Here is a 24,852-nt window from a genome sequence, read left to right on the forward strand (position 1 = left end):
CAGCAAAAATTAGTGTACTAGTGTTGCATGCAAATTAGAAATGTCAGTTGACTCAGTCAGCCCACACTGATTGAGAGAATTCTGTATCAGTGTCCATAATGACTTTTGCTAGGTGCAGGAGATGCCAAGATTTCATTTTGCAATATGTATGTGTACACTGTGCAGAAATAATAGTATTGTAAGTTAACCCTTAGTACACTGAGGACAAGTGTGCTGGTTTTCAGTACCTGCAGCCTTTCTCTGCCTCCATGCTCAATAAAATGAGCTTCCCCATGAACACTTGGACTTCTGCCCCCACCTTAAGAGCACACACTGTGCATGACAACATGACCACTTTCCAGCTAATCGCTCCTGCCAGCCATGTGCTGCTGTTGTCCTTTTCTTATTTTTTCCTGGTTTGAGAGGGACTGTCAAAAGAGAGGTGAGACATGTCAGGAATATGGGAATTGTCAAACTGCAGGGTGGTTGGTGGTGTGTTTTGGTTTTGGTTTTGGTTTTTTTGCACCTTCCTATGAAGCATCTGGTGCTGGCAGCTGTTGAAGACAGGATACTATGCTATATGGTCAATGCTCAGGTCTAGTATGGCAATTTCCATGTCCTTGACATGTCCCCACCTCTTTCCATCATCGTAAGCAGGCTGGTTTGGCCCCATCATATCACGTTCATTTCTGTGTTTTATAATAGTTTTATATAGCTGCAGGTTGCCTAGGATGAGGACTTCTGAAGAACTGGAGTCAGAGGCAGTCAGGGCCCCAAGCAAGAGTCTCACCTAACTGTGCCTCTCAGCAGCCAGAAAGCCTTCCTTTTCAATACCATTCCCCACAAGACTCCAGTCCTCAAGTAACTCCTGTATCTAGTCTAAAGGGCATTGTTTTAACGCTTTTGGTTGTGTTTCAGTATTGCATTTGGCAGTGACTGTTTCCGTTCTACAGCAGAAAAGATGGCTTCAGACACTTGAATGTGGGCTTTTCCCAAATACAGATCTCCCATGCAGTGGTTCATAGGCTTAACCATCAATCCACAGCCTTGAGTGTTACCTTATGTTTGCACTTTTAGCAAATGAGAACTGCAATAGGTCCATTTTGACTTAAATTTAAAGTCTTATGCATGTTAAATGTTTTTTTAGCTGCCAATGTAAACTATATTTCATGCTGCTGTGCCTCAGTTTCCCTTCTTAGAGCAAATGCTGCATAACTCTGTTTCCAATGAAATCAAACCTTCTTTAATCTGGTTTGTTAATATAATTCAGCAAAGTATTCACCCTTGTATCTGGGCTTCTTTTCTTGCCCTTTCCCTAGCATTGACAGTCACCTTTGCATCAGGCCTTAGTCAGTGTTGTATCATAGCTTTGCCATGCTTCCATAGCAGGGCCTCTCTTGAATCTTGCTTCTGTCCCAGTTCTCTCTGTGTTGGGAACTTTGTTGATCCAGACCTGCTGCCTGGCAACCATGAAGAGCATCTTCCCAGGTGTCCCCAGACTGAGCCAAAATCTTTGCCTTATATAATCTCACAGGCAATCATAGTTCCCAGTCACTTGATCCTCCTTCAGTCATGTGCTCTATCTGGCAGCTAAAATTCCCAAAACTCTTGGAGTCTGGTTTTAAAGGTGCTATATCCCTATAATGGGTATATGGGATTGCACCTGCACTCAAAGGATTATTGACCTGCAAGAGATGGTAATTAGTATAGCACTTTGTAGTATAGCACTTTGTCTATGAGGAACTGGAATTATTTTAAATTTGCCCCCTTTCTATCTTATGCTTGCCTTTCAAGGGACACTGTCAAGCTAAAGTTTTTTAAAAGTTAATACCCGTGTTTCAAATAATAGCTCTGAATACTGAAAATTTAAATTAATTTTTAAAAGTTTACATTTTGCTTTTTATTCAATATGGGCAGTGAAACAAGAGTGATTTGTAGTCATTTACTTCCTGCTTCTAATGTAGAAATCCAGTGCCACCCAAACTCTTCCAGGGAATGTTTATATTTAAAATGAATATGGAATTAAAACTTTATCAAAATTAAAACATTGAACTTTATGCTTTGAATTTTTGTTTGTCAAACAACTGGTTAGAATTTGCTTCTAGGAAACTAAGTGAGAAGTATGCAATCTTTTGTTTGGACTATCTTTTGTGTGATTAGCTCAATTGTTTTGGCAGAAATAAAGTTTGTCAGCTCATTGTAGTAGAAACATAGGCAGAAGATGTGGGTATATTTGCCATTAACAGGTTGGTGTAGCACGGAATAATTTGTAGACTATGGGTATTTATTTGGTTGAGGTTAGACAACCTGTAGAGAGCAACCCTTGTGTGCCACTTTAAAACCAAGTACTAACATTTCTATGTATCTAAAGTAACACATGTTGAGAGCGCTAATTGGCGTGTACTAGACAGTGTGTTTTAAGTGAACGTTTTTTAGACGTTTCAGTGTGAAGCATGCATTTATGATTATCATGGGGCTAATGTGTAATTTCATGGGAACAGATCTTCATTTTAAGTGGACTAATTATAATCTAGCTGAATGGTATATTAGAGTTTCTGACTGAATGCTTTGTCACGCACACCCTTCCCACAAACGTCCACTGCTTTTCCCTTTGAGCGTCTCCATTGACTACCGCTTTTCCACCATATTAAACACAAGCTTCTGGTCCTTACACTTAAGGCCCTTCACAACCTATCTATCTACTTACCAGCTATTATATCATGTGCCTTATCATATCTACTCCTCTGGCAATGCTAGTTCCTATTGAACCTTTATCTCCTTTTCCCACAAGCACATAATACTTTCCTCCATCCGATTCCTTAAGCATGGAATGCCTGCCCTCCTCATATTAACCTGTAAAGCCACTACCCTGTTCTCTTTCAGATCCTTCCTACAAACCTGTCTATGATATAATGTCTAAAGTGAACTGCCAACTAATGTTCATGTTTCTTGCGGTTTTTTTAAACCAATAAATAGCTCTAACACTGCTGTCTATTTATATAACCAATTTACAGTGTGTAACTGTGTGCTGCTCTGTTTCCTTTCCTCCCTTCCCTATTCCCTCGGAGTTGTATCTCAGTTTAGATTGTAGGCTCTGTGGGACAATGACTTCTTTATTGTAAATTGTACAGCACCTAGCACGAGACCCTGATCTGAATGGGTGCTACTATAATGAAAATATATTAAATAGTGTGGGAGAGATGAGTATTTTAAAACTGACCGTAGATCAGTCATAAGGAGTTGATCATGTTTTCTGATTTTATGGTGGTGGTTTTTTCTTCTCTGCTAATTTATTTTTCTCCTGCTCCTATTCTCTTTGATGTGTTCTTCTGTTCTGCCATCCCCTTATCCTGTTTACTTTTATTTTCCTGTTTTCTCCTTATTGTTACCCTTTTCTTAGAGACCAAATGAGAGGCTTAGTGTGCTATCAGAAAGACCAAGAGAAGATATACTGTTGGAGGAAACCCCGGTTAGTACTCATTAAATTAACACATCTTGGACTCTTAATATTATAGACATTGTTTTGCTGTCTCATTACAGTATGAACATTTTATACCTTAGTATCAGAGAAATCAATCACTGGTGTTGGAAATGCCTATATAATTATTATTCAGAGTAACAGCCGTGTTAGACTGTATTCGCAAAAAGAAAAGGAGTACTTGTGGCACCTTAGAGACTAACCAATTTATTTGAGCATAAGCTTTCGTGGGCTACAGCTCACTTCACCGGATGAAAGCTTATGCTCAAATAAATTGGTTAGTCTCTACGGTGCCACAAGTACTCCTTTTCTTTTTGCATAATTATTATTGTGGCCAGTGCTCACTATAATTGTATATGATGACAGAATAAAGCAACACCAAAATCACATTTGTAATTGGTTTACTGAGTAGAACCTTTCTGTGGCAATATCTCCCCTTTAAAATGTCTTTATCAATCATTGCTCGTCCTCAGTGAACCATGCAATTGGAGTCTGTGTCCCCTGTTGTCATGGTTGCATTTGACCATCAGTGCCAGCTGAAAGAAGAGAGGAAAAACTAAATTGATGAAGAAATAAAAATTAAAAAAATCCAAACCAAAACACCTTATGAATCATTGTGCATTAGTGAGTGGTATTAAATTGTTTTCTTCTGCAGCTGATATGACCGTTATCTTCTTTATAGGTCCAGCAGTTCTCACCTTCTCTTCCAACGCAAGTTACAGCTGCCGTCAAATTTCAGGTTGGCGATCTAGTGTGGTCCAAGGTGGGAACTTATCCTTGGTGGCCTTGCATGGTTTCAAGTGATCCACAGCTTGAGGTTCATACCAAAATTAATACAAGAGGTAAAGGAGAACCATTGAGTGGACATGTTAGATACTATATCAGTAATTGCTCCTTAATTAAAAATATTGCTATAAAATACAACTGACAACTTATGCCAATTGGGAGCAGGCTCCCAGAGTGAAGTTAGCAATGATGAGCCAAAAAACTAACTTTATTTAACTCTCTGTGTGACACAAACAGATCTCTTCTGCTGTTGTTCACCTAGTGCAATTCAGAAATGCAGAATTGTCTTGATTTTTGTTTGTAAATACATTCAACTGTTCATTTAAAAAAAAATCAGAGGAAAGTATGCAACTGAGTAAATGATTGATTTTTGATTTATCTTTTTTTTCCTAATATTTGTTTTAGAACAAATATACATGTGCTCGTATAAAAACAATAACCGATGAAGTTATTTTGGAGTTTAGAGAAAAACAAGTTGTCCACTAAGTGGCATTTTTGCGGGGTCATTGACATCTGGATATTTTGAAAATGAAATTTTGAATGATTAAAAAAACCCAAGATTGCCATTGCTACTTCATTGATCTGGCTTAGCTTCCCCTGGTCCCAGCTGGAAGATGTGGCCCTTATGGTCTTCCTAATGGGATTAAGCATTCAGCCTCTTAAATAGGAAAACTTCAGTCGCACAAAACATTGCATGATGCCTGTGTTAGTAATATGAATAAACAAATGCATGTATGCGCTCAGGCCATGTGTTTACTTAGTTTAGAGAGAGATTCTGCCACTTAACTCTTGTTGAGTTAGTATCCTTACAAGTAGTCCTACTGCTATCCGTGATACTGCTCGGTGTGAGGACCAGGTACTGCCACCCTTAGACTGTAACCTGAAGGCAGGGACAATGCCTCTTTACTTTCTAAAGTGTTGTGAAAAGTTGTTACAATACATAAATGTGCAACTTCAATTTCTCACAGAAGATTAGCTTTGTTAAATGTTGCTATTTAATAGAGATGAGTTTCAAGCAAATTCAAAAACTAGATGGCTAGGATGTTAGAGTAGCCGTGTCGTGTCCCCCCCCTCCCCCCCCCCCATTGACTTAGTAGCTCTAGTTTAGCTTTTAGTCTGACTGCATAATCTTATATAGGCACTTTTATAAAACCATATCAGATGTATAAGAAATGGAGCTGCATGCATTTTACTTTCTAACTTCTATAGAGCTAAGGAGAACTTCTGTCTGCAAGAATTGAATGAGTGGAGTGGAGTAAGAATGTTAGGCTAATGTATCCAAGTAAACACATGAACTGACTTCTGTTGATAGTACTGCTTACTAGAGTGTGTTTTAATTTCAGGTGCACGTGAATACCACGTTCAGTTTTTTAGCAACCAGCCTGAGAGGGCATGGGTGCATGAGAAGCGGGTTCGAGAGTATAAAGGACATAAACAGTATGAACAATTATTGGCAGAGGCTACTAAGCAAGCCAGCAACCACTCTGAGAAACAGAAGGTATGTTCAGCACTAAATTCAGAGTATGTTATCCACAATGTCTATCAAAGTAAAACCTAAACTTACAAAGGGGACCCATCCTGAAACCTATTGTAGACTGATGCATATTCGAATGTTGGAAAAATAAAGTACTGTGTGCATTCCACCTGTGACTAAGTAATCATACTTTGCAAAGATAGTTAAGTGTTTCCACATGCCATTATGTCCTCCTTATGGATAAGCTGTTATCAGAGCTTGTTTTATCCCCAGTGCAAAATTGAGATGCAAGTATTTGTATCCCCCATCCCCTTTCAGTAACTTTCTTGGCTGTAGTCCTTTTCTGGACACTTAGTTTGCGTGTGTGTGTATGTATGTAACTTCAGAATAAATATTAGATCACTAATTTTCAGTGTTTCCGTTAATATATTCCTTAGAAAGCAGTGTACATTTTAAATAGCAATGTTTACGCTTTCATCACCATCCCATACGTTTCTGATGTTATGTAGATTTTGCTTATTAGCAGTCCCTCAGTTGCCAGCAAAAGTTGCTTTTATCCAATAATTGCTAATAAATGGAAGGCAGGTTTGCAAGGCAGCAGCCAGGGAAGGAAGTGCTGGGAGGTGAACCTGCCTGCAGGGAGAATAGCAGAGTGAAGGTGCAGCCCTGATGCTGGAGCTTTCCGCAGGGAGCGGGGGTGTTGGGGCCCACAAAGCTGCACAGTACCTCTCCCTGCACTCTTCCATGCATCTGATGAAGTGAGCTGTAGCTCAGGAAAGCTTATGCTCAAATAAATTGGTTAGTCTCTAAGGTGCCACAAGTACTCCTTTTCTTTTTGCAAATTCAGACTAACACGGCTGCTACTCTGAAATCTTCCCTGGTTGCATCTCAGAACGTCCCAGTGCAGCCCCCTGGCAGGGATCCTGGAGAAGGCAGGGAGAAGTACTGTGCAGCTCTGGCATCTGGGCTGCAGCCCCCTCCCTGCTATTGCCCTGCCCACAGCCTCTCCTCTCTGTCTGCTGCCCCTTCCTGTGTGGTCCCTGTGTGCATTCAGTTTTTGCTGGGCTGCAGCCCCAGAAGGGAACACTGGGACATGCTGAGCACTGGCTGCAGGCAGATTTGTGAGGCTGCAGTCAGAGGAGGCATGTCCCAGCACTTCCTCTCCTGGCTGCAGCCTCACAAATGTGCCTGCAGAGAGTGCTCCACATATCCCAGGGTTTCCTTGTAGGGGTGTAGCCTTACAAACATGCCTGCAGATGGTTCCTTTCTTCCAAAAAATGTTGCTAATAAGCGAGCAGCATGTTGTTGCTAATATCCGAATCCTATCAACATTGATATTAATGGGATGGATGGTTCCCAGCCATATGTTGCCATTAACCGGAAGTTGCTAATACCAGAATTGCCCTTAAGCGAAATCTACTGTATTTGTTTAATTGAGAAGGGAACTATTGGCCAGACCACCAGACTTATCAGGGCAGACCACCAGACTTATCACTGTATTTTGGTGGGCTTCTCAAGTAGATATTTAAGTTAATTAGAAGTAGTAATGAATGGGGAATGGGAGGCTTAGAAGAAGAAACAGGATTAAAATAAGTGGGTGAATTGGATTATCTTCTGGCTCATATATCTACAGAATTGTAGATTAAACTTTGCCTGCCATTGTCTTTAGAGGGGTTGCTCAGAGCAGAATCTGATTCACAAATTTCACTGGTGATGGCCCAGTAAGAATCCAGTTTGACTGTCTGAGTTTGCAGGCCTGGTCCCCAGAAATATCTTGTAAACTGAAAAAACATTCACCTGCAATCTGAGATACCTCAGGGTCCTTGGAATGGCTTACATAGGGTCATTTTGTAGAGCAGGGCCACATTTTTAAACTAGTTTATTTTAATTGAACATTTATTTTAATGTAGCCAGGAAGCTAAATAAAATACATGTAATAGAGTTCTCTTTTTGTCTTAAAGATTCGTAAGCCAAGGCCACAAAGAGAGCGTGCTCAGTGGGATATTGGTATTGCCCATGCTGAGAAAGCATTGAAAATGACTCGGGAAGAAAGGATAGAACAATATACCTTCATTTATGTAGACAAGGAGCCAGAGGAGGCTTTGTCCAAAGCCAAAAAGACTGCTGCCCCTAAATCAGAGGCTAAAAAGAATCGTCGGCCTAAACCAGCATTGAACGCTCAGCCAGAACAGACCAATGCAGTGTCCGCATCCCCCTCATTATCGAATACTGAGGTGCGAAGGCAAAGTCAAAGGAGGCAGTCAAGTGTGGAAGAAGAGGAGCCACCACCTGTGAAAATAGCATGGAAAACAGCTGCAGCCAGAAAATCCTTACCAGCTTCAATAACCATGCATAAAGGGAGTTTGGATCTTCAAAAATGTAACATGTCTCCAGTTGTTAAAATTGAACAAGTTTTTGCCCTACAGAATGCTGCTGGAGATGGAAAATTCATCGATCAGTTTGTTTACTCTACCAAGGTACACACTTATTTGTTACTAACTCCTTTGTCTGTAAATAACACACACCCACAATATTTAGTATGGGGCTCAAACTTAAGTGTCCACCAACTTTCAAAATGTGATGGTCCATGCAGGATGCTTTTATTAGACACTACATTAAATCTGTCAGGTCCCGCTTTTTATCAGCAGCCCCGATAAATAGAAACATCTTAAAACTTTACTAACTACAAGGGCTAGTACAACCAACAGTCTGTTGGTATTTTTGTTTTCTTTCATTTTTTAAGAAATGGAGGGTGGAGGGTTACTCTTTGGTTTTAGTGACAGAAGTTTCTACAAAACCGTTAAGCTATTGCTGAGAACTTTTGAAATCAATAGCTACAACAAGCCACTTGTTTAATTCTACTTTCCCACTTTAAATCAGAATTGAGCTGCTCAGCCCTTCTGGGTTAAATTGGATCTGCCACTTTGGTGCCTGTTTGCAACAGGTGAGATTACAAGATGGTGCGTAAATAGTGAGTTAAAAGCAAAAAAATGAACAATCCTGTGCGGTAAAGACATTTTTTAAAAGAGCTTTTACCTCTTAGTCTCATGCAGATCATCAGCAACCCCTCAGTCAGTGTAAGTAGCAGTAGTGGGGCTAATTGGCTGCCTTACTTTTCTGCCCCCTCTTCCTTGAGGACATATATGTGCAGTAACTCCTCACATAACGTAGTTATGTTCCTGAAAAATACGACTTGTAAGTGAAAGGATGTTAAGCGAATCCAATTTCCCCATCAGAATGACTGTAAATAGGTGAGGTTAAGTTCCAGGAAAAAAATTTTTTGCTGTACAGTACAGTACTATAGTTGGGAGGTGGTCCCACCTTACCCCGCACGGGCACAGCCCACTGGCACTGGAGGCAAGGAGGCTGAAGGTGCTGTAGGCTAGGAGAAGGACATTGCATAGCTGCAGCTTCCCCTACTCTGCAAGCACCAGGGGCCGGGGGCTCAGCTCTTGGCCTGCCCACTCCACCCCTTCCCCCAAGCCCCTACCCTTGACCCGCCTCTTCTCTTCTCCCCCCCCCCCCCTTACTCCACGCATTGCGTCCTCGCTCCTCCCTCCCCTGCCTCCTGCCCGCAGCAATCAGCTGGCTTGCGCATTCAGGAGGGAGGGGGGAGGAACAAGGACATGGCGCGCAGGCTCCCACTCCCTCTCCCTCCCCTGCCCCCTGAACGCTGATTGCTGCAGGAAGGAGGCAGGGGAGGGAGGGGGGAGGTGCGCCGCATCCTCGCTCCTCCCCCCTCCCTCCTGCCCATGGCTGGCAATCAGCTGGCTTGTGGTGTTCAGGGGGCAGGAGGGAGGGGGGAGGAGCGAGGACTCTGCACACAGCCTCCACGCTCCCACCCCTGCCTCCTGCCCCCAGCAATCAGCTGGTTTGAAGAGGCAGGGGAAGGAGGGCGAGCCTGCGTGCCCCCGAGTTCCCTCTCCTCCTCCTCCTCTCCCTCCTGAACACCGCAAGCCATCTGATTGTTGCGGGCAGGAGGCGGGGAGAGAAGGGGGAAGGTGCTGATCTGTGGGGTGTGCCAGCGGGTGGGAGGTGCTGGGGGGGGGTGTAGGGGAGCTGATGGGGGGCTGCCAGCTGTGGACAAAGCAGGCAGCCAAATGTTGTCATAGCGAATTTTAAATGGAGCATGTTCTGTAATTGAGCAGAGATGTAAGATGGAAACAACATTAAGCGAGAGGACATTAAGTGGGGAGTTACTGTATTTATATACTGGAGCCCTTATGTGGATAAGCACATTAGGAATACCTACAACAACAAAAAACCCACTAGTGCTGTTCAGTGAGAGACTGGTGCATGCAGTATATTTATTTGAGGGGGAAAACTTGGAGTCTGTCTTAGGAGGTTTCCTCTCACTGTTTCTAAATTGCTCTCCCTCATGGTGGTAATCAACGTTGTGGCTTGAATTCCAAGTTGTAAGTGATTTCCTAGTAGACTTTGTGGTTATTGAATTAATTTGCATGGTAGTCTGATCAGGTAATCACTAACTTTATTTGTGTTCTTTAAAAGGGAGTTGGTAACAAAACTGAAATAAGTGTCAAGGGACAAGACAAGCTTATTTCTACATCAAACCAGAAAAATGAGAGAGCCACTGCACAAAATGCATCCTCACTCGAAACAACTTCTGGGTCAACAGGTAGGCAAAGGTTGGGACTCCTTGACTAAATCTTAACAAATGAGCATTTAAACAGGATGCAAAAGTCAGGGTTCCCTCAGGAATTAGAAAATCATTATGAACGTATTTCTCTTTACATAATGATTGCAGCAAGTGTGGCATATGTAATCCACAATGGGTGCAGTTACTTGGAGAGGTGATCGTTATGGCTCTAAGAACTTTACGTGATGGGTGAACTGCCGTAGCTAAGCCAGTTAGAATCCTGGACTTGAGGGAAGGATGCTTGGCCAGTCTGAAGCAAGTCAGCATATCTGTGGGATGGCCATGATGGTGGAGAAAAGACAGGGAACAATGGGTAGTGTAATAGTTCACTAAGTTGGGAGGCAGTAAAATGGCTCTGCTAGCAAACCATTACAGTGGCTTTTGGCATCAAATTTCAAAAGTAGCAATTAGGACCAAAGCAAATGAGGCAAAAATCAGCATAGTCTTGTAGTTGGAGCCAGACTTCATGAATCAGGAGTAAATTCTATTCCCAACTTTACTGTTTTCTTGTGTGACCTTGTACAAGATAATTAATGTCTCAGTGCTTCAATTAATCCTGTTGATAAAATGGGATAATGCATACCTTTCTGAAGCACTTTGAGCACTCTATTAGGCACTGTGTACGTGTCATTAAGAGAGAAGAGTGTGAAGCAATCAAGAGTACCTAGAGGCTTAGAATAGGAAAGAGAAAGCCTAAGGCAAATTCTCTGAAGAAATTGAACTTAACACACATGCAGGGAGAGAAGAGTGAGAATTTAAATTGAATGAGTAACTTTTACCTTGGAGCACAAAAGCGATTATTGGTGCTGTGACTTCAGAAATGGCTATGGGTTTGGCTCTTCTTTCAGTGGGGATGGGCTAATCCCAGCAGAAAGTCTCTGGGAGCAAATTGATAAGACATACTATAGAAAGAGGTAGGGTGGAAGATGATGGGGGAGAGAAACAACTTCAGTCATTCTCAACTGAACTTCCATTTTCAAGTCCTTCCTCCTATTGTACTGGTTTTAGTATTTCAGCGAAACGGTCTTTATCTTTGATGTGGAAAACACATCAGAGATATTATGTGTTTGGACATATGATTACAATCATATTATAGATAGTATAGACTGTGGAGAACACCTAGTTTAATAATGAATATGTGAAAAGTAAGTTTGGGGTGGGATCAGAGTGCATTCATTTGATACTCAACAGCAGGATGAACAGTTATCTTCAGTCTGGAACCAGAAAAGGGGGGTATTTGATTCAGCTTAGGTGCCATAAAACTGACTACTCTTTCTAATAGGTTTTTTTATCGTGTAACATTATTCAGTGTCACCCTTGCTTTAGTTATGTAGCTGTGCAAAGGACCTGGTCCTAGTGTAGTTAGCTCTTTTTTCAAAACAAAAAAATAAAACTAAAGACACCAAAACAAAAAACCCTCACACCATTCTGCATATATTGGAACACTCTCCCCAGCCCACACAGTTCAGCTCCTCGGCATATATAATTCTTGTTATGGAGTGTTACTTTAAATCTGCTATCCCCTGGGTTTTCACAGCAGACTGTGCCTGAGGACTTTCAAATGCAAGATGAGCACTCTGGATTTTTTTGACCCTGGTGTGAGCAAGATAGGGTTTCATCTGCTGTTGATGACAATCATTGTCTCTCCAGCTTATAATTGCTATGGTTCTGGCAGCTTTTTCCAAACTATTGCTACTCTGTTAATTGCCCAACAACAGAGGAGGTGCTCTCTGTTTTGTTTCCGTCCCCTGGAAACGAAGGGCATCACCTCCACAATTCGCAGTGGCTCTTAGGGCATAGGGAGGGTGAGAATTCTGAGCCTCTTTTTTTTCGTTTTCTCAGGTTTTTTGGATACGTAAAACATCACCTGATAACACCCCATACAGTGCATGAGCATTACTTCAGTATACACTCCAAACAGTCACTTTCAAAGCCATTTCCAAAGTCCAGACAATTATTGGTCCCCTCTCATGGAACATAACTGGAAGTCCTTTTTTCAAATTTAAGGTCACCGGAACTTCAGAGTACCTTTACGGTAAAGTATTTTACAGAATGACTCTGGGAGCCCTGATGCATAAGCCACAGTGAGATGTACAGAATTCCATAATACTGGGGAAAAACTGTTTCTGTAACCTGGAATCTGATAAGAGAACTACCTTGAGAATTCTGTTTAAAGGGGAGACTGGAGGTATAAACGGAAACAAAACTGACCCAATGACTTGGTAGCTAGTGAGGTGCACTGCTTTAGCCTAGCTCTTGTTCATAAATTGCACAGAAGTGGGATAAGAGTATTGTGGAGGTGATGCGCTGAACCTTTGGGGAATGGGGAACACAGAGTGCATATTGCACTACTTGGGCATACCACTGGCATCCAATACGAAGTGGCATTGGTCTCCAACGGCACTATCTTCTCTGATACAGGTCTTCCATCACAACAGAACTCCTTCTGCTGTGTTGAGCATAGAGAAGAAAGAAGAATACTGATTAGTTGAACTTTCCTAGTCAGATTTGTCCAAAATTAGGGAACCCTTTCCATGGATAGTACAAGGCATGCCAGCTGAACATAGAGGTGACACAGGAGGGGCTGCAGATCAGGTGCCTTGGGCTAATCAGAGCAACTTTAATATACAGTAAAATTTGAGGTATACTCTTCCCTTCTAAATCCCAATATGGGAACACTCTCTAGGACCCAAAAGTGAAATTAATCCAAACCTGAGGGGCACTAAGATTCTCCACCAAAACATGTAACATTCTAAAATGTGTCCCTTTAAAAATAAAATCTTTAAAACCATTTGTATTTGCCAGTTGTTCCTATCAACTTCCATTGCACCAATTTAAATGCACAATTTTCTAAATAATGAGAAAGCAAGATTAACAATAGATCATCAAGTGCATAAGGGAAGGGTGAAGTTCCATGCTTCTAGAGTCCTCTGGAATAATTTCCAGCCTTTGGTTACAGCCTACCTCCTTTTCTAGATATATAGCATAATATCAATGGAAGCAGCACAGACACTTATGGCCTCCAATAATGAATCCTCTTAACATAATACAAAAAATGCCAGATCCACATTTTTTATTCTTCTAAATAATAATTTTAAAAAATTATAAAAAATATTTAATTTCTATCCTGTTAGGTCGAAAACACCTGATGCTGAAGAACAAGACTGTAACTCACGATAAAATAGAATTTTCAAACTTTGTACTTTTTCTGTCAGTCTTACACCTTTAATTATGTGCTTGGTTTCAAGAATTGCACATTACACAAATGCTGTGTAGATGTTCCTCAACAGGAGCAGTGTTGTAACACAGAATATTCCTTTGCCCTTGCCATTTTTTTTTTTAAAAGTAGCCTGTGTTCTGGTGTCTTCAAGTATCCTAATCACCCTTATTAATCTGAGCTTGCTTTCCAGAGCATAATTTTAAGAAACCTATTCTTCAGTTTTTGTCTGCTAGAATAGCCTCCTGTCCATTGACTACCATTTGTTTTCAATTTTTTTCTCAGCATCCTGAAATCTTTATCTAAAGCTGTCAATTTTTTTATTTATTGCAACTATGGTAGCCTAGCTTTTGACTAAACTTGTACTAATATCTAGAGTTCTGAAATTTGATAAATCAGTTTATTCACCTGACCATAAAGTCAAAGGCCCAGAAAACCATGTTTTGAAGAGTGAAAGTTTGGAATCTAAGTTCTGAATCTTTAGAATACCAAGACATTGTAGGTAATGAGGTTTTTATAGTTATGGATACCTTCCAAAAAAAGCAAAAGGCAAACTAGTTAGTTAGAAAACGATCAGACCGGAGGCTCTGAAAGTGACATGCCATAACAAATTGTCACCCTATTCCAAAAATGTGGATTCCAGCCTTTCCCTTCACCCTTTTATTGGTGTCTTTTCTGAACCCAGGCCTCTCTCCATTAGATGTATTTTCTGCAATCAGGGCTCCAGCTGGCAAAAAAAACCCCTTTGAATGGACTGTTTTTAAAAAGTCTGTTAAATATCAAAAGAGCAAAAAAAGTTTTGCTTTCATTACTACAGCCATTGACTTGGTACTGAACATATCACACTAAGCTGAAATAGAAGGAATCGCGTAATAGAATCCTTTCCTTCCTCAGGTTCTGTAGAAAAGAAGCAACAGAGAAGATCGATTCGAACCCGCTCAGAGTCTGAGAAATCCACTGAAGTTGTGCCAAAGAAGAAGATCAAAAAGGAGCAGGTTGGCTTCCTCCATGTAGAGAGTTAAAATATATTTTGTATTCATAAATGTTGTGGCTTATATTGGTGCCTTTTTATTTTTCTCCATTGCCCATCGAGTTTCCTTTTTGGACTATCCTTCATGAAATCCCCCTGTCTGTACCATTATTGCTGTGACTCTGCTACTGGCATCTTCACAGTATCAGTTCAGGCTTTGGATAATGGGAACTCAATGATGCAAGACTCCTAATGAACCTGACATGTTAACTTTGAGATTTCTGTTGTGAGCAAAATGATTTTATGTTTTAATAATATCTATTTGATGGAATTGCCACCAGGTTCCTTCCTCTTCTTACTCTTGGTTTAGCTGCTGGTTTGTATTGAGGTTTTGTTTTTCAAAGTTTCTGAATTATTTGATCACTTTTGAAAATGGACTCTAAGAATGATCTATTTTAAAGATGAATAATCTGACTTTTATGTTGGCAGACATAAACAAAAAAACAAATCTTAGATTTTTTTTTTTTTCCTCCCCCTTAAGTAGAACATGTACAGGGCACTCTTTTAATCCGAATGCCAGACAGACAAATGTTGTTGCTTTATTTAAAAAAAAAAAAAATTCTGAGTGGAGATGAGTAGGCAAGTTGAGCAGGTGAAATACTTAAATATTTAACTCAATACACTTATTTAACAAGTTTGTCAGAGTTGTTGGTTCTTTTCCTTACTATCAATTTTTCCCTATTTAAACCATAAGGGCACCCACCCTTGAAACCTGAAACTTTTGTAGAACAAATGTTTCTTAATACAGTGTTTTCCAATGGGCTTTTTTAAAAAGGGACACAGGTTAAAGTTTTTTTTAAACTTCATTAGAGTGAAATAAATATTTAAAAAAAAAACCCTAATTTATTCTTTGCCCATTACACTTTATTTTATTTTATTTGCACTTCAATCATCTTAAAGGCTGAAAATAGGCCTTGTCTATTTTTTTTTTTTAAGTTTCATATTTTGGTTCTGATGCACTAGTACGACACTTCCATGTTTGGGTTGCCAAAGCGACAGAAGGAAATTTAACTCTAAAAAAAGTTTGTCACTGAAACCATTTTTTTTTAAAAGGCAACCTGTTGGATGTAAAATAGCTGACACGTAGGTCCTTTAACTTCTTGATGTGAAGTTGCGATTCCCCTATTTTTAAATAAATCCTTTTGCATTTGCAAATTCTCCTTAATTTAACAAAGGTATAAGAACCAACAATAGGAACATTGTGGTTCCAGGTTAGCTTTGCTTGCTTATACTATGTAGCTAACTAAGGCAACATAGTACATTAAATTGCTTTTCTCAGGCAAAGTATGTGACTAAACGTAATAAAATAATCAAAGATGCACTGTAATGCACATAACTTTGAATGTATTAAATTATATTCAAAATAAGTCTTACTAACTTCTTACAATTATGCAACAATATTTGTTACCCAAAGTCAAGTTTTCTTGCAACTGATTCCCAAATTCAGTCTGTGACCACTTGGTTTAAATTTATAACTGGAATGAATACAAATGGGAAAAACAAAATGTTAATGCTACTGTTACAGTGAGAAATAGAGAAATACAAGTGATTGTTTAGATTTTATATTTGTATTACGAACTGTATCCTATACAAATCCTTCTATTGTATGTTTTTACCTATTGTACAACAAAATAAAATATTTTTTAAAAAAATTTAGATTAATCCTTAAATATTTACTAAATGTGTTTCTATATGCTTTGTTAACCACATTGCAAAGAAATAAAAGCCTGCAATTCTTAGCCTAAAACCAGGACCTTAGGAAACAACTTTCTTCCTTTAATTGTGCTTTTTATCACCAAATTCTCACATGTATTACATGTATATTGGCAGAAAAATTTCTAATTTCATCCTTCTGATGTAGGACCAAGAACGTGACGTGCTTTTGGAAGATCACAAACTTGTCTACTTAAGTTTGTACTGACATGAGTTTCCAGCTGTATAGAGCTCTGCAATGCTCTATATGGAGTCCTCATCCCCACCTTTATGGGCCTTGCAGCCCTCTATACAGAGAGAAGGTCCATATCCCCAGAAGCTCAAGAGTGCATGCTTGATGGAAGTGCCTTAAAACGGCAATACATTAAGTGTCTCACTAACCTGAGTCAGACCTGTATAAGTACAAGTTTACCTTAACAGGTGTTGGGTTTTACAACAGCATCAGGGTTGGCTACAGGAATGAACCCCTCTCCTGCCTGCTGGACATGGATAAAGTTTTCCTGTTGTCTTCAAGCACAAAGGGAGTGATTGGAAAGGACCTTGCTATTGAACATATGGCTGCCTTATCACCTGGTATTCAGCCTAGGCAGCTAGGATTAAATCCCAGCAGGACAGAAGGCTTACACTGAGAAGGCGACTGCCAGACTACATCTGAGTTCAGATATGCTAATCACTTAAACTTGGATGTTTTTTCTTTTTTATACTAGGGGAAAAAATTCCTCTGTTAACTATAGATTTTCCTGTCCAAACAGGTAGAAATGGTTCCACAGACAGCAGTGAAGACTGGATTACAGAAAGGTGAGTTTGTCTGAATAAAAACAAACATTGTTTGTTTATTAGTACCCCATTTACAGGCCATTCATTATATTTCACTGATGGCTTTCAGTCTGTGTGAACTGCAAGTAATTCCCAGATGTTTGTGAGTGACTCCATTGTATTGATCTACCTTCGTTCCTCTGAGTTGTAGCCCTCTTTTTGTAATAATAGTTGGGAGAATAGTGTATGCTTGGTCTGCTTTAAAGTTTTCATGACATGATTCTTATAAAAAACCAAATGAGGGTGTCTGAACATAGGCATATTTTAAGATGAATGATGCGGTATTACCTGTTGGGGTTTTATCCCTACCTGAATGGTGATAGTTCAGTAGGTTGTGCCAATATATGAGCCATCTAGCAGTTTGACAAAAGGTTTTGTTTTGTTTAATGCCATTTGAATGCTATTGGCTGAATTACTTTTTACCCTGGAGCACTGAAATGTTTAGTGGCAAAGTTCTGAACTTAAAACGCTTGCCGTAAGTGAGATGCTTGTAAAGTCCTGCCTTGTGGCTTCATCTTTCATGTCTCTGTCATTTTTCTCCATGTGATCTAAAAAGAAAATGAAAACAATATTTTAGGATTAATTTCAGTGTGTTGTGTTAAGGTGCCAGCGAGATTTCAGATTCTTGTAAACCTCTAAAGAAAAGGAGTCGTGCCTCAACTGATGTAGAACTGACTAGTTCAGCATACAGAGACACATCTGACTCTGATTCAAGAGGACTTAATGATCTGCAGGTAAATGTGTGGTATTTGCACACAGATATACATTTCAGTATGTCTGACAGAGAAGTGGCATTATTGATGGCTGCAGTTTTGAATAAGCAAGTAACTCAGTCGTCAGATTCAGATAACTGAATTGTTTTGCTCTTTAAAAAGTCTAATACAATGTTATGGGAATGGTGAGAAAAATATTTCAGTGGTAGGTTGTGGGGGACATAGGCATTTTCCTGTGCTGGTCCAGTGCTGAAAAAGGATCTCTATTAAATGGGCAGTAAATTGTTTGTCACTATATATTGAGATCCACAATCTTTCAGATAACTTTCATATGGTCTTTTAATGTATATTAACTGCATTTTTTCTTTTAATCAGTGCTGACTTAATATTTTTCCATGCCATAGTTAGCCTTTTAAAGTAGTTTATTTAAACATGGTTGTGGATTGATTTCTTTATAGGGTAGCTTTGGAAAGCATTCAGACAGCCCATCAGCTACTGCAGATGCTGATGCTTCTGATGTACAATCAGTAGACTCTAGCTTATCAAGAAGAGGCACTGGAACAAATAAGAAGGATACTGTTTGTCAGGTAGGTGGAAAGGGCATGGTATTATTGTAAACAAATATATGCTAAAGATGTGCTGTCTGATTCTGATTTTAATCTGGTCTGGTAGGAAACTCTCTTTTCAAATTATGCTATTGTATTTTGACTAAATCTCATAATTTGACATTGAACATCCTGAAAAATGATGGAATGACCGGGCCTTGTAGGTTTAATGCTCCAGAGGTGTTTGTGGTGGTTCCCCCCGCCGCCCCCCAAACTACAAAAAAATGGAAATGGCATTCTACAGGTTAATAAGCCTGAGTCCATAGAAAATACAATACAACCTATACTGGGTAATATCATCAAGCAAGCAAGTTGCTCTGTTCTGCCCTATTTGAAGATTCCATATGGTCTTTCAGAGTAAGACAAAATGAGTATTACAGTATGCTAGTCTACATAAGACATAGGCCTGGCTAACTGGCAAGGTCTGCATCAAAGGGAAAATGTTGTAATTGTCTTGCCAATTGCTTGAGATTACACACCCACACACACCATGCTTTCCCCTCCTAGCCTTATATATATGGCTAGGAGGGGAAAGCATGTTTGGCAGCCGCTGCTGCATGCATGTGCAGGAGAAGAGAAATCTGAAAGCACCACAAAATAATCCTGCTAAGCTGATGCAAAAAGGATGGGAACACATTCAATGACTGCTGGAGGCTTCCAGTGGTCTTACTGTTGCCAGTTCTGTCAGTGGCTTCAGCCAACTCTCCTGCCTTCTTCAGAAGCCAGGAAGCTGTAGTGTCATAGTACGTAGAGGTTTCAGCCGGTTAATTTCCCTTGCTTCAGTTCTGTTAGTCACTTAAATTTAAACATCCATCAACAGCTTTGTTCTCTGACTAGCTATTTGCTTGTTTAAGATCTGTGAAAGCTCTGGTGAGTCTCTGGTGTCATGCGAAGCAGAGTGCTGTAGAGTCTTCCATATGGAATGTCTGGGACTGAAATCAATACCTGATGGGAAGTTCATCTGCGTGGAGTGTAAAAATGGTAAATGCATTACTGTGTTTTGAGTGGTGGGGAAAAACCTCGGTTTCGGAGCCTGATGGATTACAGTGATTGGAAGAAGCTTCAGTAATCATATGCTGGGCTGAACAAATTGAGGCAGAGATGTTCTACAGTAAATAAAGTTCTGTGCTAACTTCCTTCCCTCTCCACTTACCAAGTACTTTTAAACGGAAAATTAGTAAATTGTTCAGTGATAGGGCGGTGTCTTCCTGTTTGTTTATCCTGCACCCTGCGCAATGGGGCCCTCATCCTGATTGGGGCCTTAATAAATGTGCAGTAGTAGTAATCTGTTATTTTATAGTGAGGGAGGGATATTCTGCTTACACTGGTGGAATTGCATTAACTTCAGAGTTTTTCCTCCTCTGCCAAGTTTGCAAACTTGCCTCTCAGAAAATAACTGATAGCGTTCATGCTGAGGTTTGTTTTATTCCTTTTCTTAAAAGGACAGCACACATGCTTTTCCTGCAAGCTTCCTGGTAAAGATGTGAAGCGCTGTTCAGTCAATGCTTGTGGTAAATTTTATCATGAAGCCTGTGTTCGTAAGTTTGCCACTGCTGTCTTTGAGTCACGAGGATTCCGTTGCCCGCAGCATTGCTGTACTGCCTGCTCAATGGATAAGGATATCCACAAAGCAAGTAAAGGTGAGAGCACAACTGGATTTGGATAGTACTAGGAAACTGCAAAATACCTGACAATGAGACAAGTAGCAGAAAATGAAGATGAATATGATACTTGTGATACAGTATAGAGGGATGGGACATCAATTTATTATGAACGGATTCATTATCAGTTTGGTCATTAATACAGTGGGTTCGCTGTGAAACAGGTCAGTCTTGGTGGGGTAATGTGAAACAGCCAGCATCTTGAGAAGTAGTGCTAAGGACACCTGGAATAGCTTCTGTGTCATTTGGACTTATTTGGCTGTTGGACTTCTGGAGTTTGCTGTAAGTTAAAGGTCAGATGTACAAAGCTGAAGTACCCTTAGACAGATAGCAATGGACTGTATAACAGAAGTTCTGTCCCAAAGAGGTCCTTTCCTTTAGAAGTGAACTAAAATGGTCAAGCAAACCAAGCAGTTTTAGGTTAGTTAGAGCCAAATGGGTCTTGTCTTCACTTAAAGAAGTTCTGCATCCAACATTAGAGTTAACAGAGTGAAACAGCATGTTGCTTTTTTGAAGAAGTTAATGTTTAATATCCTGGTTAGACTAAAACCAAACTTGTATCGCAGTCTGTGAGGTCTTCTACGCTATCCCAATTCCACTGTGACATGGTGCATTTTTCTGCATTTATATTAAACAGGACGCATGGTGAGGTGTTTGAGATGTCCGGTTGCCTATCACTCAGGAGATGGCTGTATTGCTGCAGGAAGCTTGTTTGTGTCATCTCACATTCTCATCTGTAGCAACCATTCCAAAAGGAATCTCTCTTCATCCGCTGTAAACGTAGGCTTTTGTTTCGTTTGTGCAAGAGGTGAGCAGTACTTTTTTCCCCCCTTCAGTTTATATGTCTGGTGTGGTCATTACTACAGTTACATGATAAAGCTGGGGTATTTTACACAATTATTTTTTTCTCTTGGGGCTCTCTGTTCGCTTCAAAGCTTCCTCTTTGACTGCTGGGATAGTACACATGATATTAATTTATTTCTCATGCAAGAGTTTTCGCGTACAGTTTTGTTCGGTGTGTTCGGTGTTCAGACACAATTTTGAAGCACTGAGAAGGCATACTGTGTGTGCTGCCATTTGAGAAGAAAGTGAATGTTGAGTCCCCCGTTCCAGCAGTTGCAAGTCAGATCAGTAAACGTTGATTCTCTGTTGCTTCAGCAAGAGGGGTTGCTTTCACCCTCTATAAATTGAAAATAATGGAGCATCTTTTAAGTGGGTGGATGGGGTTTGCTCATAAGCGAGAAAATGCCTGTTTTGACATCCGGCTCTCATTTGAGAAATTTTTTTTTTTTTTTTTTTTTTAGAAAAATGTTACAGGAATTACCACCTAAATCAGTTAAAAATCTAATTACAGTAAAAATATCGTTTTCCATATACTGCAGCTATTTTTTTCCCCCTGGTGTGTTTTTTTGAAGACCCCAGAAGTCTGTCAGTCACTTTATTTATTTTAACTTCTGCCAGAAGGTAGGACTAAATATTCCAGTGCTTTAGTTTACTTTGGTCAAAAATCCCAGTGCAAAAATATCTCTACCATGTTCTTTTTGCTATGAAATTTAGAAACATGGAGTTTTTGTGTGTAATTTTGTGTGTGTGTATATAATATGTAAAAACACGTGATACGTAACACTGCAAAAAGTTCACACTGAATGCAACATGTCTTTCAACTGTTTGTCAGTCAGTAGTAAAGGAGTGTAAATACATGATGAATCCTGAATCCGCTTGTTTGTATTCAGCTGTGCAATTAGAGGCCTCGTTTGTGTGGTAAAGATGGTTTTGTATGAGCAAGAGCAGATTACTAGATACAGGATCTAGAGAAAGGGAAAAAAAGAGGGGTCCCAGAGTTGGATTTTTTCCTGGTTCTAATTACAGTACAGGAAATGGAGCTGTCACAGAGGTTCCAAGGTAAAAAACAGTTCTTTCCTTTTTACATACATCTAATTTTTTCCAGAGAAATGGCGTCCGGAGGTTCAGAGGGAAACAGTAAGTCTTAGAATGCTGAGCCTGGGAGGGGCTCTCGAAGTGTGTGAAACAGTGTTTGCAACATGGTTCAGTGCTTTTCCTTTTAATGAGCCTGTTTCAGTGCTTTGGGGCATTTCTAAACAGGAAATATGCAAAGTGAATCACGCCGGTGTTGCGTAACCATACGCACATGCAGACAAACTTATGGATGTTGCATGTATCTTTATTCTTTTATTGCTGAGTTGTAGATTTCTGTATAGGTGTTTTGCCCTACTTTAAGTTTTATTTTGATTCTGACTTCATTAGCGTGTGTACAAGTGCACAATCTAAAAACAAAAATTCTGTTTTCAGATCTCTGAATTATAACTAGCAAAGCCCATTTGTATATGTGAACTGAACCAGTCGGTTAGGTACTTTGTTTTAAACATTAGTTTGAACACCTGTGTCAAACAAATCTCTCTCATCTCATATTAATATTCTAGTTAACAATTATGTCCAGGTGCCCAGGAAAAAAAAAATGGGGAAAAAATTGCTTGTCTTCTCTATCTTTTCAGCATAGAATTAGTAAAGCTCTTGAATGGATTCTGCCGTAAGCAGAGCAGAGATATGTAAAACAAAACTGTCCAGAGCTTCAAGATTTATGCTAGTTGTGTGGAAACACTCTGACTTTGGTCTCAGATGCAGGAGCTTATATCCTACTCATGAAGAATCAGCTGAGAATTGGTGACTGAATGATTGTTGGTTGATGAGAGATCAGATTAGAAATCCCTCTTTAAAAGGGCCAGCAGTGGCCTCAGCCTGACACTGTGAAGACTTACATGAGGGATTCCATACTCTGGGACGCTACCTCTTCACCTGCTGCTGTTGTAGTTACTTTTTCAGTGATGGGGCAGGTCACAGGGCTATATCTGTTGCTTGGAACAAGTTTACTTACATGAGTGAGTTTAGATATTGGCAGTCTCAGTTTATTAAAGGCTGTGGTTGTAATGAGATCTGAGTTTAATTCCATGATAGGCTTCCAGAATGCAGGAACTCTAACATTTCTAGAGCAGCTGTAGTTTGTTTGTAATATTTAAAGTTACAAAACCAGGATAATTAGCTATCCAGTAGCATGCGGTATTTGTTTCTGTGAAGGACCACAATGTATATGGAACACACTCAGCTTTCAGAAGTCAATTTCTGCTCTTGTGTTCTACACCTCCCCTCCCACCTCTTTATAAACCTATAAAACTTCGTCAGAAATGTATTCATCTCTGTTTATGAAAATGAAGCTCTCCGGGATTATTTTTTAACATGCTGACCATGTGCTCGGCACTATACAAATACAAAATAAAGACAGTCACTGGGTCTGTTAGGTAAGTTCCCTGCAGGTGGGAAGTTTTGTGCATGCATTTGGCATCAAGAGTCAGTGGGAGACATGCGCAACTGAAACCAGAATTTGGTGCTAGGCTTCCAAATCTGAATATTGGTTGCCTAGTAGCATGAAAAGAGGTTTCTTCTTACTCGTATTGTGATTGCACCAGAAAATGGAGTTGCAGATATGGCACTTCTGCTGCTTTCTAAAGTAAGTTATGTAAGTTACAGAAAGTGTTTTTTTCTGTCACCAGTTTGTTTCGACAGTGATTTATATATGTTTCACATCTAATTTATGTATCTGAATTGAACTACTTACAAGTCCTGTAACTGGAACCTGAACTGTACATAAGGGTGCACCTCCTAATAGTAATAGAAGTAATCTTTCAGCACCATGCAGATGGAAATTAAAATACATTGGCATGCCTGTGTACTCCCTATGTCTATTGAAGTTTAAAAAGATACAAAATAACTGGTCACTAAATGAAACCCCTTTGTATTTTGGTAGGGATATAGCAACTCTTGGAGAATATTTGATATAGATTTGTTTTTGTCCAGGATAGCTGACATTGGGAAGCATTGTGCTCTGCCAGTGGAAAGATTGAGGTGCAAGGTGCACCTTCATCAACCCATTCAGCAGTATTGCTGGCTCACAATGGAGTTCCCTCAAATTACCTTTGATCAGGATGGTGGCATGGAGTGAGGAACTGGTGAAATTCTCTGGGTGGTGGCGGGTGCACTGCGAGAATCCCTTGTAAGGAAGAAATCAGGAATTAAATGTCCTCCAAATGTTCTGTTACTGCACGTGCAAACAGTGCTACCTATCACTTAACATGCTAAATAGTATTAGGAAGAGAGAGTTGTGTATTTAGACCCAATGCAGTCTTAGAAAGTGGTAAAATGTAGGTATCAAAACACTAGCAGAATATATCAAAAACTTACCTAGTAGCTACATGTAGCCAGGGCCTGTCGTACTCCTCAACAGTGGGACCAAATGAGACAGCTGTATTAGTCTGTTTTATCACCATGGAAATACCCTTTATTCCCAATCTCCTCTGCCCCACACAAGCACTTTTATGGCTCATAGTGGAAATACTCAGTAAACTTAAAATTTGTTGATTATTTTTGAGAATGAGGGGTGGTTTTTTGTTGTTTTTTGTTTTTGTTTTTTTGCTATGCTATCCTGGTGGCTCCATTCCCCTTGCATCAGCTCCTGCAGTGTTGTCTAGGTAGCCCAGTTCAGAATCTCCTTCCCCGGAAGGGAGGAACTTGTAGCTGGCTTCAGCACTTCATCTTCCTAGGGCCTTAACTGCTGTGCTGTTGGAGAGCAGGGGCAAATGCAGGGAGACGGAAAACAAAACGTCAAGTGATTGACAGTGGCAAAATTCCATAGCTGTGGAAATGCAGAGTC

At 40.0% G+C, this 24,852-nt stretch overlaps 1 protein-coding gene across 2 annotated transcripts in view; it reads left to right on the plus strand.

Annotated features, from left to right (window-relative positions):
- NSD3 (nuclear receptor binding SET domain protein 3) overlaps window positions 1-24,852 on the plus strand; it is a 63,233-nt gene that overhangs the window by 15,081 nt on the left and 23,300 nt on the right. For both annotated transcript variants that reach the window (XM_074940221.1, XM_074940222.1), the window contains exons 3-14: window positions 3,380-3,448; window positions 4,140-4,299; window positions 5,587-5,741; window positions 7,679-8,194; window positions 10,227-10,353; window positions 14,486-14,586; window positions 17,087-17,132; window positions 17,754-17,884; window positions 18,322-18,450; window positions 19,323-19,449; window positions 19,911-20,108; window positions 20,767-20,937. In XM_074940221.1, coding sequence (XP_074796322.1) covers window positions 3,380-3,448; window positions 4,140-4,299; window positions 5,587-5,741; window positions 7,679-8,194; window positions 10,227-10,353; window positions 14,486-14,586; window positions 17,087-17,132; window positions 17,754-17,884; window positions 18,322-18,450; window positions 19,323-19,449; window positions 19,911-20,108; window positions 20,767-20,937 — 1,930 coding nt within the window. The remainder of the gene's footprint in view (window positions 1-3,379; window positions 3,449-4,139; window positions 4,300-5,586; window positions 5,742-7,678; window positions 8,195-10,226; window positions 10,354-14,485; window positions 14,587-17,086; window positions 17,133-17,753; window positions 17,885-18,321; window positions 18,451-19,322; window positions 19,450-19,910; window positions 20,109-20,766; window positions 20,938-24,852) is intronic.

Source organism: Natator depressus, chromosome 26 (genome assembly GCF_965152275.1).
Source record: "Natator depressus isolate rNatDep1 chromosome 26, rNatDep2.hap1, whole genome shotgun sequence".
In the NCBI taxonomy this organism is placed as follows: Eukaryota; Metazoa; Chordata; order Testudines; family Cheloniidae; genus Natator; species Natator depressus.